This window comes from Hyla sarda, chromosome 2 (genome assembly GCF_029499605.1).
Source record: "Hyla sarda isolate aHylSar1 chromosome 2, aHylSar1.hap1, whole genome shotgun sequence".
NCBI lineage: Eukaryota > Metazoa > Chordata > Amphibia > Anura > Hylidae > Hyla > Hyla sarda.
The window spans coordinates 181941668-181957905 of NC_079190.1; the positions used below are offsets into that span (position 1 = coordinate 181941668).

The 16238-nt window shown below is 42.2% G+C and overlaps 1 protein-coding gene across 2 annotated transcripts in view; it reads left to right on the forward strand.

Annotated features, from left to right (window-relative positions):
* SLC9A7 (solute carrier family 9 member A7) overlaps positions 1-16238 on the forward strand; it is a 115404-nt gene that overhangs the window by 27161 nt on the left and 72005 nt on the right. For both annotated transcript variants that reach the window (XM_056555865.1, XM_056555866.1), the window contains exon 3: positions 13750-13827. In XM_056555865.1, coding sequence (XP_056411840.1) covers positions 13750-13827 — 78 coding nt within the window. The remainder of the gene's footprint in view (positions 1-13749; positions 13828-16238) is intronic.

Genomic DNA, 16238 nt, shown 5'->3' on the forward strand with positions numbered 1-16238 from the left:
CCCCCCACACCTTGCAAAACTTTTACTTACTGTGAGAAATAGCTAAATTTTCTCTTGTGTTTACAAGAATGGCTAGCAGCTTACTGAGGGATCTAGTCATGTGCTGCCAATGCAAGTTTATGGAAAGCAAAAGGGCAGAGAAAAGAGAAGGGAGTATACAGGGACATAGAAACCTTGGTATATTGGAGCCATCAGAGAGACTATTCTCAACCCACAAGTTTAGGGACAGCTGAAATTTAAAGATGAAGCCTAAAGAGCAGAAATCTGATAAATCAAAAACAAATGCCTTGTATGTGTTATATAACGACCTTGAGATAGTGCTTCCTCTCATGGACACACACGCGCTTATCCTGAAAATTGACTAAACCTAATAAGGTTTATGACCCCTTTTAAATGACTAATTTTTACCTTTTGCAAAAAGGTGTGACTGGCTTACCCTTTTCTCATTGAGTTAAAGTTGCCCTCTGGAGCCACAAGTCTGCATGCCAACAGAAATGGGTATCTCAAGTGTATGACAAGCTTTATGTATATGGATACCTCACAACAGCTTTATGTGTATGGCCAGTGAAGTCTTGTGCAGGAAAAATCATGATGTCCATAGGTCTGTCGGGTAAATGCTAAATGGCAGCCTTGGTTTGCGGACAGCCTTGGTTTCTTTTCCACCTTAAGACTTTGGGGCAGGTGTTTATTAGGTGTTGGTATATCTACAAGAGTAGCGCTAATGAACTGTCAATGTAGCAGCACATTGGGCACTTTTTCATTTACTACATTTCATTCAACACTGAGATTTTTCTTCCTGATTTTTATTTAGGGCTAGCTGTTCACATAATAAATTGTAATGTATAGCAAATATATTGTAAATAATAGACAACGAGAAACTAGAAAAATACATTGAATCTCAATAAATGCCTTCATTGTAAATCAAAATTGCTAAAATGCTGGTTAAAGGGGTTATCCAGGAAAAAACTTTTTTTTTTTTAAATATCAACTGGCTCCAGAAAGTGAAACAGATTTGTAAATTACTTCTATTAAAAAATCTTAATCCTTTCAGTACTTATGAGCTTCTGAAGTTTAGGTTGTTTTTTTCTGTCTAAGTAATCTCTGATGACACGTGTCTCGGGAACCGCCCAGTTTAGAAGAGATTTGCTATGGGAATTTGCTTCTAAACTGTGCGGTTCCCGAGACACGTGTCAGCAGAGATTACTTAGACAGAAAAGAACAACCTTAAATTCAGAAGCTCATAAGTACTGAAAGGATTAAGATTTTTTAATAGAAGTAATTTACAAATCTGTTTAACTTTCTGGAGCCAGTTGATATATATAAAAAAAGTTTTCCTGGAATACCCCTTTAAATGTTTCAGCATTCTAAATGTAAATCTTCAGTTTTTAGGTGCTTTAACTTTGCTGGTCTGTGAATGTCATTCAATATAGACTATTTTTATAGTATGTTGCTTTTCACATCACCTCCAATACAGCATTCTTTAAAGGGAATCAATCATCAGATTTTATCCTATTTAACGCTTTGCAAAGCGTTATATAGGGTAAAATCTTTATTTTCGCCATTCCCGGGGGACGCTCCTGCCCCCAGGGATGGTGAAGATATGAAGTTATAAACTAGTCACCGCCACCGCCGTAAGTAGTCACCTGGGCGGGGAGATCTTCTCCCCTACTCCTGTTCTTCGGCCGGGAACGACGCCCCCTCTGCATGATTGACGGGCCGCGTCATCACTCTGCTCCGTCTGTTCAGTGAGCGAAACAATGACGCGGCCCATCAATCAAGCGGAGGGGGCGTCTCTGCCGGCCGAAGAACGGGAGTAGATGCGATGATCTCCCCGTTCAGGTGACTACTTACGGCGCCGGCGGTGACTAGTTTATAACTTCATATCTTCACCATCCCTGGGGGCAGGAGCATCCCCCGGGAATGGTGAGGACAACAATTTTACCCTATATAACGCTTTGCCAAGCATTATATAGGGTAAAATCTGATGATTGGTTCCCTTTAAAATGTTATACATTGTTATATATATAACTACTTGCTCCATTTTTAATTTAAAGGGGTATTCCAGGCAAAAACATTTTATCCCCTATTCAAAGGATAGGGGATAAGATGTCTGATCGTGTGGGGCCCGCTACTGAGACCTCTCACGATCTCCCTTCTGCGGGTGCTGAATCTCTAGTTTTGGAAACCTCCGGATTTCCGGGACTGTGGGCCCCCCGGGATAGGTGATAAAATGTTTTTGCCTGGAATACCCCTTTAGATCCTCAGAGAAACTATTTAAACAGAAAAATCACATTTTACAATCACTCTGTTGCAAATGTAAGAGAATGTAGATTTGTTAGCGACAGAGTGTCTATAAAAGAATGCAGCTATCTGAAATGGAGATGAGCGAATTTACAGTAAATTCGATTCGTCACGAACTTCTCGGCTCGGCAGTTGATGACTTATCCTGCATAAATTAGTTCAGCTTTCAGGTGCTCCGGTGAGCTGGAGACTCTTTCCTAGGACTGTATCCACCTTTTCCAGCCCACCGGAGCACCTGAAAGCTGAACTAATTTATGCAGGATAAAGTCATCAACTGCCGAGCCGAGAAGTTTGTGACGTTCTTTCTTTGTACGGAAATTTCTCTGTGTGAACTGGTCTTGCGGAAGACCTATTCACATTGATGTTAATGTTCACTGTGCGGAATTCCCCGGGAATTACGCAGTGTGAACATACCCTAAAAGTAACTGCTGTCAATGTGACTCTGTAATACGTAGTGTCAGTGGAAACTATACTTATCAGTTACAATGAATTTATTAAAGACACACAAACTGCTGTTATGGCTGGATAGATGCTATGACACAGATCCCCCACAGATTATTGTATGCCAATGCATGCCAAGGACTAATTAGCTCGCCATGATATAATAAAAAAGGCTACAAAGTCCTTTTAGTCTGACTGCAGGACAATGCCAGTAAGTACCAAGATAAAAATGACAGCTAACCTTAGCAGCAGTTTGTGGGGTAAAATACAGTCTTTGCCTTTCCCTTAAAGTACAGTGGTCCCTCAAGTTACAATGGTCGTCCTGGAACCAATTAATATTGTATGTTGAGACCATTGTATGTTGAGACCATAACTCTATGGAAACCTGGTAATTGGTTCTGAAGCCACCAAAATGTCATCCAAAAATAGGAAAAAGTGAAAATAAAAGAAAAATAAGTAGATAACTAATACAGATAAAGCAAATCCTTACATATAAAAGTAAGAAAGATCTACTGGGAGCTGTAAATCACTGTATGTCAGTGTTTCCCATCCAGGGTGTCTCCAGCTGTTGCAAAACTACAACTCCCAGCATGCCCGGACAGCCTTCGGCTGTCCGGGCATGCTGGGAGTTGTAGTTTTGCAACAGCTGGAGGCACCCTGGTTGGGAAATGCTGGTCTATGTAGAGGACAGGAGCTTCTTCAGGGTTTTGTACCGAATACACAATGTCCTAAAAAAAAGTAACATGGAGCCGCCCTCACCTGGTGTTCAAAGGAGCAGCTAACCCTGGCAGAGGTAAAGAGTACAGAACATGTAGTACCTCCCTGTACTGTAGGGGGCAGCCAGTCAGTGCATGCACTTCAGTAATACAGGGGTTTTACCAGTAAAATGTCCATTCTGATTGGTCAGTTCTCCCGGGTATTGACACATTTCCCAGATCTGGACTGTCTGTAGCATTGTATGTTGAGTCTGGTTTCAACTTACAATGGTCCAGAAAAGACCATTGTATGTTGAGGCCATTGTAAGTTGAGGGATCACTGTATATGTATTTCAGGGCAAATGTCTTACAATAAACCCAAAACCCATTAGTGAGCTTGTCTTGGCGTCCTCTTACTGCTGACAGTATGGCTCTGCCTTAGAAATGCTTACTGTCCCCAGCTTATTAAGGTGTGTGTCTTGTTGTCTTTATATTCCATAATTCATTACTGTATATCATTTTCTTGCTGAATTACAGGTCTGAATAAGAGGCATCAGTACAAGTGCCTTGCTATGAGATGTAACATTTGCTCAGCCGAGTTAGTTTTTGTGAAGATGTATCATTCTTTGTATTTTCTGCTACTAAAATTGCTTTAATTGCTTTTATAATTTGCTCTGAGATAAATTGCTTTGTATGTGATTTTCTGCTTTCAGTTCATCTGTTATTGCCAGAGTCTTGGCCACTGCCTGAGATGTACTTAGGCTTCACTGCACATCTGAAACTTGCCTTAGAGGCTAGCATTAACTTGGCCTGTTGTGCCCAAGAGGCTTCAGTTCTGTGACCTAAAATACGATGTATTGGTGGACAGACCTGTACTCCGTTTTCTAGCCATGCATATAAGGCTCTAAGCAGTTTATTAAAGGGGTTATCCAGGAAAAAACTTTTTTTTATATATCAACTTGCTCCAGAAATTTAAACAGATTTATAAATTACTTCTATTAAAAAATCTTAATCCTTTCAGTACTTATGAGCTTCTGAAGTTAAGGTTGTTCTTTTCCGTCTAAGTAATCTCTGATGACACGTGTCTCGGGAAACGCCCAGTTTAGAATCAAATTCCCATAGCAAGCCTCTTCTAAACTGGGTGGTTCCTGAGACACATGTCATCAGAGATTACTTGTACAGAAAAGAACAACCTAAACTTCAGAAGCTTATAAGTACTGAAAGGATTAAGATTTTTTAATAGAAGTAATTTACAAATCTGTTTAACTTTCTGGAGCCAGTTGATATATAAAAAAAGTTTTTTCCTGGATAACCCCTTTAAGGATGTTTTATAACCACATTGTCTTTTCTGTATTAAAAGTCAAGATAATAAGCCAAAGGTTTTAATATCTTATTTTAGTTCAGGGCAGAGTCCTTGAAGGCCACAAGTAACTTATGAATATAAACTGGTAAAACAATATTGGTTTCATCATTTATTCATTATCATATGCCGAGGCCCTTAACGACCACGGACGTATATTTACGTTCGTGGCCGGCTCCCGATCTGTGAAGCGCACTCAGAAGCTGAGCGCGCTTCATATCTGTGGGGTCCCGGTTGCTATCAGCAACTAGGACCCACGGCTAATACCGGACATCGCCGCTAATCGGGCTAATGTCAAGTATTAACTCTTTAGACGCTGCGATCAAAGTTGATTGCGGCATTTAAAACGGGAGAAATCCATATCGGCTATCTCAGTGGAGCTGTTTGGGACTGCCGCGGTGAAACCGTGTCATCCCGAACAGCTGAGAGGACAGCGGGAGGTTCCTTACCTTCTTCCCAGCTGTCCGATTGGTGTTTGGTTGCGCCAAGCCTTAAATCCAGGATTGATCAATCAAGCGCAGAAAACACTGATCAATGCATTCCTATGGCAGTGCATTGAACAGTGCCTGCAATCAGTGTATGCAATGTTACAGCCCCTAGAGGGGGCTATAATACTGTATAAAAAAAGTATTAAAAAAAAAGGTTAATAAATGATTTAGCCCCTTCCCTAATAAAATCAGAATCACCCCCCTTTTCCCATTTATAAAAAAAAAAGTATGTAAATAAAAACAAACATGTGGTATCGCCGCGTGCGTAAATGTCCGAACCATATAAATATATCGTTAATTAACCCCTTAAGGACAATGGACGTACTCCTACGCCCCCGTTTCCGAGTCCTTAAGGACCGAGGACGTAGGAGTACGTCCTGTCCTTTCCCGGCCCCCTGCCGCTAGCCGGAGGGGAGCCGGTGCCCGATGCCTGCTGAAATCGTTCAGCAGGCATCGCGGCATATCGCCCAGGGGGGTCATTATGCCCCCCCATGTCGGCGATGGCCGCAGATCGCTGGACAATTCAGTCCAGCGATCTGCGGCGATTCCGGGTCAATCGGGTCTCCAGTGACCCGGAATTACTGGCTGATCGGGGCCGTCAGAGACGGCCCCGAACAGCCAGAGCCTGCAGGGGTGAGGTGGCACTGGTGCCACCTCACGATCGCCCTGATTCGTCGGCCGGATTACCGGCCGACGAATCAGGGCGCCTGCTGCGGGTGTCACTCCCGCACCCGCTCCGCCCCTCTTCCGGAGGACGTGAGCGGGTGCGGGACGTGCACCCCTGGTGCTGGGGACCCCGATCCCCGGCGTTAATGTTGGGATCGGGGCCCCAGGAGCGACGACGGCGGCGGCAGCGGGACTGACCTGTGCGGCGATCAAGCAGCAGCAGGAGGTGAGTGACAGCCTCCTGCTGTTGCTTAGCAACAGCTCCCAGCATGCAAAAAGGGCATGCTGGGAGCTGTAGTTATGCAACAGGAGGAGGCAGACCACCACAACTCCCAGCATGCACTTATGGGCATGCTGGGACTTATGGTTTTGCAACAGCTGGAGGCACATTCTTTCTATGGAAAAATGTACCTTCAGCTGTTGTGTAACTACAACTCCCAGCTTGCACAAACAGCTTAAGTGCATGCTGGGAGTTGTAGTGGTGCATCTGGTGGTTGCATAACTACAACTCCCAGCATGCCCGTTGGCTGTCGGTGACTGCTGAGAGTTGTAGTTTTGCAACAGCTGAAGGCACACTGAGTTAAGTAGCAAACCAGTGTGTCTCCAGCTGTTGCATAACTACAATCCCCAGCATCCCCAGCCAAAGTAGTATGCCTCCCGCTGTTGCATAACTACAACACCCAGCATGCCCTTCCGCTGTCCGTACATGCTGGGGGTTGTAGCTTTTGCAACAGCTGAAGGCACACTGGTTGCAAAAGACTGAGTTTGTTGCCAAACTCGGTGTTTCACAACCTGTGTGTCTCCAGCTGTTGCAAAACTACAACTCCCAGCATGCACTGATAGACCGTACATGCTGGGAGTTGTAGTTTTGCAACAGCTGGATGTTCCCCCCCCCCCAATGTGAATGTACAGGGTACACTCACATGGGCGGAGGATTACAGTAAGTATCCTGCTGCAAGTTTGAGCTGCAGCAAATTTTCTGCTGCAGCTCAAGCTGCCAGCGAGAAACTACTGTGAACCCCCCGCCCGTGCGACTGTACCCTAAAAACACTACACTACACTACCACACAATAAAATAAAAAGTAAAAAAACACTACATATACACATACCCCTACAATAAAAATGAAAAACGTCTGGTACGCCACCGTTTCCAAAACGGAGCCTCCAGCTGTTGCAAAACTACAACTCCCAACATGCACTGATAGACCGTACATACTGGGAGTTGTAGTTTTGCAACAGCTGGATGTTCCCCCCCCCCCCCCCCCCAATGTGAATGTACAGGGTACACTCACATGGGCGGAGGATTACAGTAAGTATCCGGCTGCAAGTTTGAGCTGAGGCAAATTTTCTGCCGCTGCTCAAACTGCTAGCGAGAAACTACTGTGAACCCCCCGCCCGTGCGACTGTACCCTAAAAACACTACACTACCACAAAAAATAAAATAAAAAGTAAAAAACACTACATATACACATACCCCTACACAGCCCCCCTCCCCTCCCCAATAAAAATGAAAAACGTCTGGTACGCCACTGTTTCCAAAACGGAGCCTCCAGCTGTTGCAAAACAACTACTCCCAGTATTGCCAGATAGCCACTGACTGTCCAGGCATGCTGGGACTTTTACAACAGCTGGAGGCACCCTATTTGGGAATCACTGGCGTAGAATACCCCTATGTCCACCCCTATGCAATCCCTAATTTAGGCCTCAAATGCGCATGGCGCTCTCACTTTGGAGCCCTGTCGTATTTCAAGGCAACAGTTTAGGGCCACATATGGGGTATCGCCGTACTCGGGAGAAATTGTGTTAGAAATTATGGGGGGTATTTTCTGCTATTACCCTTTTTAAAAATCTAAAATTTTTGGGAAACCAACATTTTAGGTAAAAATTTTTTATTTTTTTTTTACATATGCAAAAGTTGTGAATCACCTGTGGGGTATTAAGGTTCACATTACCCCTTGTTACGTTCCCCGAGGGGTCTAGTTTCCAAAATGGTATGCCATGTGTGTTTTTTTGCTGTCCTGGCACCATAGGGGCTTCCTAAATGCGGCATGCCCCCAGAGCAAAATTTGCTTTCAAAAAGCCAAATGTGACTCCTTCTCTTCTGAGACCTGTAGTGCGCCAGCAGAGCACTTCTCACCCCCATATGGGGTGTTTTCTGAAGCGGGAGAAATTGGGCTTCAAATTTTGGGGGGTATTTTCTGCTATTACCCTTTTTAAAAATGTAAAAATTTTTGGAAACCAAGCATTTTAGGTAAGAATTTTTTTTTTTTTTTAACAGATGCAAAAGTCGTGAAACACCTGTAGGGTATTAAGGTTCACTTTACCCCTTTTTACGTTCCCCGAGGGGTCTGGTTTCCAAAATGGTATGCCATGTGGTTTTTTTTTGCGGTTCTGGCACCATAGGGGCTTCCTAAATGCGGCATGCCCCCAGAGCAAAATTTGCTTTCAAAAAGCCAAATGTGACTCCTTCTCTTCTGAGACCTGTAGTGCGCCAGCAGAGCACTTTTCACCCCCATATGGGGTGTTTTCTGAATCGGGAGAAATTGGGCTTCAAATTTTGGGGGGTATTTTCTGCTATTATCCTTTTTAAAAATGTAACATTTTTGGGAAACCAAGCATTTTAGGTAAAACATTTTTTTTTATTTTTTACATATGCAAAAGTCGTGAATCACCTGTGGGGTATTAAGGTTCACTTTACCCCTTGTTATGTTCCCCGAGGGGTCTAGTTTCCAAAATGGTATGCCATGTGGTTTTTTTTTGCTGTCCTGGCACCATAGGGACAGCAAAGGTGACATGCCCCCCAAAAACCCTTTGTCGCTCCTTCCCTTCTGAGCCCTCTACTGCGCCCGCTGAACAATTAACATAGACATATGAGGTATGTGCTTACTCGAGAGAAATTGGGCTACAAATACAAGTAAAAAATTTTTCCTTTTTACCCCTTGCAAAAATTCAAAAATTGGGTTTACAAGAACATGCGAGTGTAAAAAATGAAGATTGTGAATTTTCTCCTTCACTTTTCTGCTATTCCTGTGAAACACCTAAAGGGTTAATACACTTATTGAATGTCATTTTGAATACTTTGGGGGGTGCAGTTTTTATAATGGGGTAATTTATGGGGTATTTCTAATATGAAGACCCTTCAAATCCACTTCAAACCTGAACTGGTCCATGAAAAATAGGGAGTTTGAAAATTTTGTGAAAAATTTCCAAATTGCTGCTGAACTTTGAAGCCCTCTGGTGTCTTCCAAAAGTAAAAACTCATAAATTTTATGATGCAAACATAAAGTAGACATATTGTATATGTGAACCCAAAAATGTTTTATTTTGAATATCCATTTTCCTTACAACCAGAGTGCTTCAAAGTTAGAAAAATGCAAAATTTTCATTTTTTTCATCAAATTTTGGGATTTTTCACCAAGAAAGGATTCAAGTTACCATAAAATTTTACCACTAAGTTAAAGTAGAATATGTCACGAAAAAACAATCTCGGAATCAGAATGATAACTTAAAGCATTCCAGAGTTATTAATGTTTAAAGTGACAGTGGTCAGAATTGCAAAAAACGCTCTGGTCCTTAAGGTGTAAAATGGCCTGGTCCTTAAGCGGTTAAACCGCACGGTCAATAGCGTACATGCACAAAATTTCCATAGTCTAAAATAGCGTATTTTTGGTCACTTTTTATACCATAAAAAAAGTGATCAAAAAGTACGATCAAAAGAAAAATGGTACCGATAAACTTTCATACCGCCCCGTTTGTGGAAAAATAAAAAAAGTTATAGGGGTCAGAAGATGACCATTTTAAACATATTAATTTTGGTGCATGTAGTTATAATTTTTTCCAGAAGTACGACAAAATCCAACCTATATAAGTAGGGTATCATTTTAATCATATGGACCTACAGAATAAAGATAAAGTGTCATTTTTACCGAAAAATGCACTGCGTAGAAACGGGAGCCCCCAAAAGTTACAAAGTGGCATTTTTTTTTCGTTTTTCGTTTTTTCGTTTTGCCATCGGCAAAATGACCGATGTCCTTACAAAGTAGAATTGGTTGCACAAAAAAAAAGCCATCATATGGATTTTTAGGTGCAAAAATTGAAAGGGTTATGATTTTTAAAATGTAAGGAGGAAAAAACAAAAGTGCAAAAAACTGAAAAACGCTTGGTACTTAGAGGGTTAAAGTATCATCCTGCTTCTTCAAATAAGTATCATTCTGTCCAGTCCATTTCTCCCAAATGCAGACATGCAGATAAGGATAACATGACTATAGTTACCCCAAAAATATTGCTATACAGACAACAGCACATGCCCCTACGAATGGGATCACACTGCAGTTCACCACAAAACTTGGTGGCCAAGAGCTGCTGTATGCGCACTACTAGAGATGAGCGAACTTACAGTAAATTCGATTCGTCACGAACTTCTCAGCTCGGCAGTTGATGACTTTTCCTGCATAAATTAGTTCAGCTTTCCGGTGCTTCGGTGGGCTGGAAAAGGTGGATACAGTCCTAGGAGACTCTTTCCTAGGAATGTATCCACCTTTTCCAGCCCACCGGAGCACCTGAAGGCTGAACTAATTTATGCAGGAAAAGTCATCAACTGCCGAGCTGAGAAGTTTGTGACGAATCGAATTTACTGTAAGTTCGCTCATCTCTAGTGTGTGTGTGTGTGTGTGTGTGTATGTATGTGTATATATATATATATATATATATATATATATATATATATATATTATACAAACTTCTCAAAAAAGTAAAGTGAACACTAAGATAACAAATCCTGGATCTGAATTAATAAACTACTAGTATGAAATACTTTTGTCTTTACATAGTTGAATGTGCTATCAAAATTACACAAAAATGATCAATGGAAATCAAATGTATCAACCCATGGAGGTCTGGATACGGAGTCACACTCAAAATCAAAGTGGAAAACCATTCTACAGGCTGATCCAACTTTGATGTAATGTCCTAAAAATGCTCAGTAGTATGTGTGGCCTCCACATGCCCGTATGACCTCCCTACAATGCCTGGGCATGCTCCTAATTAAATAGAATTTAAATTAGAATTTAGATTAAAGCATCCGCCAACTCCTGGACAGTCTGTGGTGCAACGTGTCATTGGTGGATGGAGCGAGACATGATGTTCCAGATGTGCTCAATCGGATTAAGGTCTGGGGAACGGGCGGGCCAGTCCATAGCATCAATGCATTCCTCTTGCAGGAACTGCTGGCACACTCCAGCCACATGAGGTCTAGCATTGTCTTGCATTAGGAGGAACCCAGGGCCAACCGCACCAGCATATGGTCTCACAAGGGTCTGAGAATCTCATCTTGGTACCTAATGGCAGTCATGCTACCTCTGGAAAGCACATGGAGGGCTGTGCAGCCCCCCAAAGAAATGCCACCCCACACCATTACTTACCCACTGCCAAACCAGAGAATTTTGCAGGCAGCAAAACGTTCTCCATGGAATTTCCAGACGCCACAGAGTCGAAGTTGGGCCGAAATTTTGGGTACCTGGAGTCGGCGTCAGCAAACAATGCACAGACTCCTACTAAATATAGATTGGAATAATAAAAAAAAAAAAAAAAAAAAAAAAAAAAAGCAAGTTTAAATGTCCCAATTAACAAAAAGTTATAATTAATGACTTCTCTACTTTTTAAGGATAAAGATCAATGCATGCAGTGCCTCACATTACCGCAAAACGAACACATTAAGTGACTGTGAAGAAGCATGCTTTTGATGTGCTTCCCTATGTGGCACGCAACGCACAATTAGGAGCAGCAATACTTACACTTTCCATAGTGTTGTGTTCTGTTACAGGGAACCCATGGGTGACATAGCCTCTCACTGAGAAGGGATTAAGTAAATATGTTTTTTGCAGGACTAGAGACACTTGTATAAGTGAAGGGAATGGAGGGTCAATAGTTCAAGACTGAAGCTGTAATCATTGGAAAAACTGCTGTCATTCAGCATAGGCTATAAAAACTTTTAAGCTCGATTGTTAGCTTAAACTTTGAACATGAATATGGGATTCTACTAGTGAAATCATGTTTTATAATAAATGCCCCTTCCTGGATCCTCCCACTGCCCTATCTTCAGCAGCAGATCAGCACAAAAACTGTTCAATACAGTAGACTGTTGGCTTCCCAGCCAGTAGTCCTGTGGTAATGACATGTATGTTGCCTTTTCTTTCCTTCAAGGAATGTATAAAACACATTTGCATATTAATACAGAGGAGTCTGAGTCGGGGAGTCTGAGTTGGAAGTAGAAAAAAACTGCGGAGTCGGAACATTTATCTACTGACTCCACAGCCCTGGTTATATGGGCCCAGTGTCAACCTGCTTTCATCTGTGAAGAGCACAGGGTGCCAGTGGCGAATTTTCTGGTCTGATATGCATTTTATGTTGTGCAGTTACCCCCTTTTGCTGTGATCTTTGACCCCGTCCTCAGGCTCCATTATACCTGGAGTATTTGGGGGTAATGGACAGTCTTGAAGCATGGTAATGGAGGCACATGGGGCAGCAGGCACAGTATTAGCAGTAGCAGGATGGCGGATGTTTTCTATTGAGTTTGCAAATGGATGCAGAAATGAGGAGAGAAAGATATCCAGCTAAGAAAACATCTACAATCGGAGAAAAAGCCCCCTAGAGTCTCTGGATGTAATAGTCCTGTATTCTGTGACTGCATCTGATCAGGTCAGATCTGCTCTAACAGGGCCATAAACAGAGGTTTCTGTATAAAGTATACAGTGCTCAGGCTGGCAATAATATGTCTTTATGACAGTATTTACAATACTGTATCGGGGCATTATATTATGACGCATTATAACAGTGTGTGCCATAAAGAGATCTATCATTGTGTGAGGAACAAAATGGGCACTATTACTGATTGTCTGCACTATGATCACTGTTTCAGTGTGTGTGTGTGTGTGTGTGTGTGTGTGTGTGTGTGTGTGTGTGTGTGTGTGGGTAGTATTACTGTTTGAATGACAAGGGGTGACACTATTAGACTAGGGCTACATGGAAACTTTGCCTGTGACATGGATCGCTGTGTTGTGCTACCTGAATCTTGCACCATCTCAACTAGTGTAAGTGAATGCCAAAATGCCCCTGCCAGAAATCCATCCTGAATGGAATGATCACGTTTGTCAGGTCGCACTTGCGGATTGCAGTACAACCGCATTCACTCCCATTAACAAAGATGCACAAGCAGCACAATTCAGGAAGCGCAACAATGTGTCCTTGGTCACATGACTTGCAGCCCCTACTTTTAGTTTCATGTAGCGCCACAGTCTAAAAACTGCCCTGGCAGTTGGGGTTTGTAAATGATATGATAAAGTCTATTAATGAACGCTGACATTTTATACTATTTCTATAGCACTGTTATTGTGTTTCAGTCATAAATGTGTAGGTATCGCCTAGGACAGTGAAGAAACAAATTAGAAAGTCAAACCTCCATAAAATATTGAGGCTTTTTTCCGCTTTTTTTTTTTTCCATTTATATGACCTGAAGACTTTTTGTTTTCAAAGGAAAACTTTATATTTTAATCTAGTTGTCTGTATTATTCTATGTAAGACAGTCGTGGCAATTGATTAAGATAGCGGCCCTCTATATTGCTTTTTGCAGAGTTCTGTGATATAACATTCTTCTGTGGCCAAGCTTAATGCGCTTAGGTCAATTAAGTGAGATGATGATCTTCTTATCTCTGTGTTTATTTAGGTCTCTAACGAACATGTGCTGTTACTTCAATTCCAGAACTAATGTAATCTGAATGTTGTATGGTTTTTCTCCTCACAGGTGACCTTTGACCCTGAAGTCTTCTTTAACATTTTATTGCCACCTATTATTTTTCATGCTGGATACAGTTTAAAAAAGGTAGGCCAGAATTACCCAATGTGAAAATGTTAGTTTGTGGTTATTGCCTTCAGAGTACTTCATAATTAAAGGAGAACTGTAGTGCAATATAACTTATCCCCTATCCGAAGGCCCCCCGTGGGGTGTCGACTGCTGCCCCCCCCCCCCCCGCAATCTCCTGTACGGAGCCGCGGCAGTCTGCAGGAAGTGCCGTGTCATCCCCAGCAGGAAGACTGTGGGACACATGGGGAGAGATTTATCAATACCAGTGCTGAGGAAAAGTTGCCCAGTTGCCCATAGCAACCAATCAGATTGCTGCTTTCATTTTTAACAAGGCCTCTGCAAAATGAAAGAAGCGATCTGATTGGTTGCTATGGGCAACTGGGCAACTTTTCCTCTGCACAGGTTTTGATAAATCTCCCTCATGGAGGGTGCAATATAACTTATCCCCTATGCTTCAGATTTTTTGCACTACAGTTCTCCTTTAATTATGGCACAGTTTAATGTATAGTGGCCCAGGTATATTAGTGTATACAGGCCCAGATTTATTAAATTGTGTGAGAAAAAGTGGAGTGATTTCCCCACAGCAACCAATCACAGCTCAGCTTTCACTTTACCAGGGCTCGTTAGCTGAGCTGTGATTGGTTGCTGGGGGGAAAAATCACTATATTTTCTCTCACAGTTTGATGTCTGGGCCAGAGTCTGTGTGTATTATTTACCTTTTTTTTTATTTAAAATGCTACATTATTTTTATAAAATTTGTTTTTAGTTTATAAAATATTAATGGAAAATTGTAACTCGCCGGTAATGTTAGTGCTCAGTAGGCACAAGCGCTCAGGTGACCAGCGCTTATGAATATTTAAGACCAGCTGGCGGGCCAGCCTCAAATTGCAAGTCAGCGCTGGAAGACGGGGACATTTGGGGGATCGGGGGTCCGTACTGCAGGTAGGTATAGCAGTCTGAGACCCCGCATCGGTCTCCTGTGAACGGATGACAGTTTTCCTTTACATATAAAGCATTTTAACTACAAAACGTGGGAAAGGTTCATCAGTACAGATGTAAGGGAAAAGTAGAATTTTGCTCAATGACAATCCATCAGAACTGGCCCCACTGATCATACTGCCACTGACTGTTTTTTTTTTTTTTTGTACATTCTAAAACTCAGTTCGGCTTCTATAAATTAGGTAGTTAAGTGTTTCAGGCAGAATGACCACTAGATGACGCTGTTACCACATATTAATCAATGTGGAAGGCTGCTTGGTCATTTCTTTGTTTTTTCATTCTAAAGTGCATGTTTTTTTTTCCTGTTTTTACGTTATTTGTCTCTACAATCATTACTGATCACATGCTACTATATAACCTTTAAATGACAGGAGAGTATGGCATTTAAAGAGATTTATGGATTAAAGCCAGCGAGGCAGGCCGAAAACAATGACCCGACAAAAGAGGAAAAAGAATTGTAAAACTCCTTTTAAGATAGAAATCCAAAGTGTAGTAAAAGATGTTGGTTGGTTCAGCTTTGTGTAAAATACAAAATGAGAGGTTATAAAAGGTGTGTACCAGAGAAAAGACTATCTTGGAGACGCTGCTCAATTGGTGGTCACAGAAATTCAGACTAAAGCCAGCACAGGACAATAATTATTTTATTTTTGACAAAGCAGATGGCGCGTTTCGGCACACAGGTGCCTTCCTCAGGTCCAAATAAACAGTGCACTCCTTGTAGATGGACTAGAGTTAGGGTGCTGGTGGCAATATTGTCTTAGATGCGACCACGCCGGCATTGCATCTAACACAGGATCCCCACCAGCACTCTAACTCTATTCTATTTACAAGCAGTGCACTGTTTATTTGGACCTGAGGAAGGCACCGTCTGCTTTGTCAAAAATAAAATAATTATTGCGTTGTGCTGGCCTGAGTCTGCATTTCTGTGACCACCACTTTTTCTCTGGTACACATATTTCTATGCTGGTCTTCTTACACAAGGGAGCGCCCCCTGACTTTTTTCTATATTTTTCATCTCTCCCAATATTGATATATGAAAGGAAAATTCCATATTTTTTCCACAGCACTTGGGGATTCCATTATCTTTTCATTTAAAGTGTACATGTCATTAGCAAAAACATTTTATATAAGGTAGAAAATAACATATGTATATTAGTAATATACAGTTGTTAAAGGGGTGTTAATTTTTGTCCCTGCAGCTATTGCCTGAGAAGTCCAAATACAGGAAGTGTGGGTGGACAAGCAGGGCTCTGTGCGGGGAGGGCAAGCAGGGCTCTGTGCGGGGAGGGCAAGCAGGGCTCTGTGCGGGGAGGGCAAGCAGGGCTCTGTGCGGGGAGGGCAAGCAGGGCTCTGTGCGGGGAGGGCAAGCAGGGCTCTGTGCAGTGAAGCTCTGTGATACGCTCCCAGCTCACATAGCAGGATGATTGACA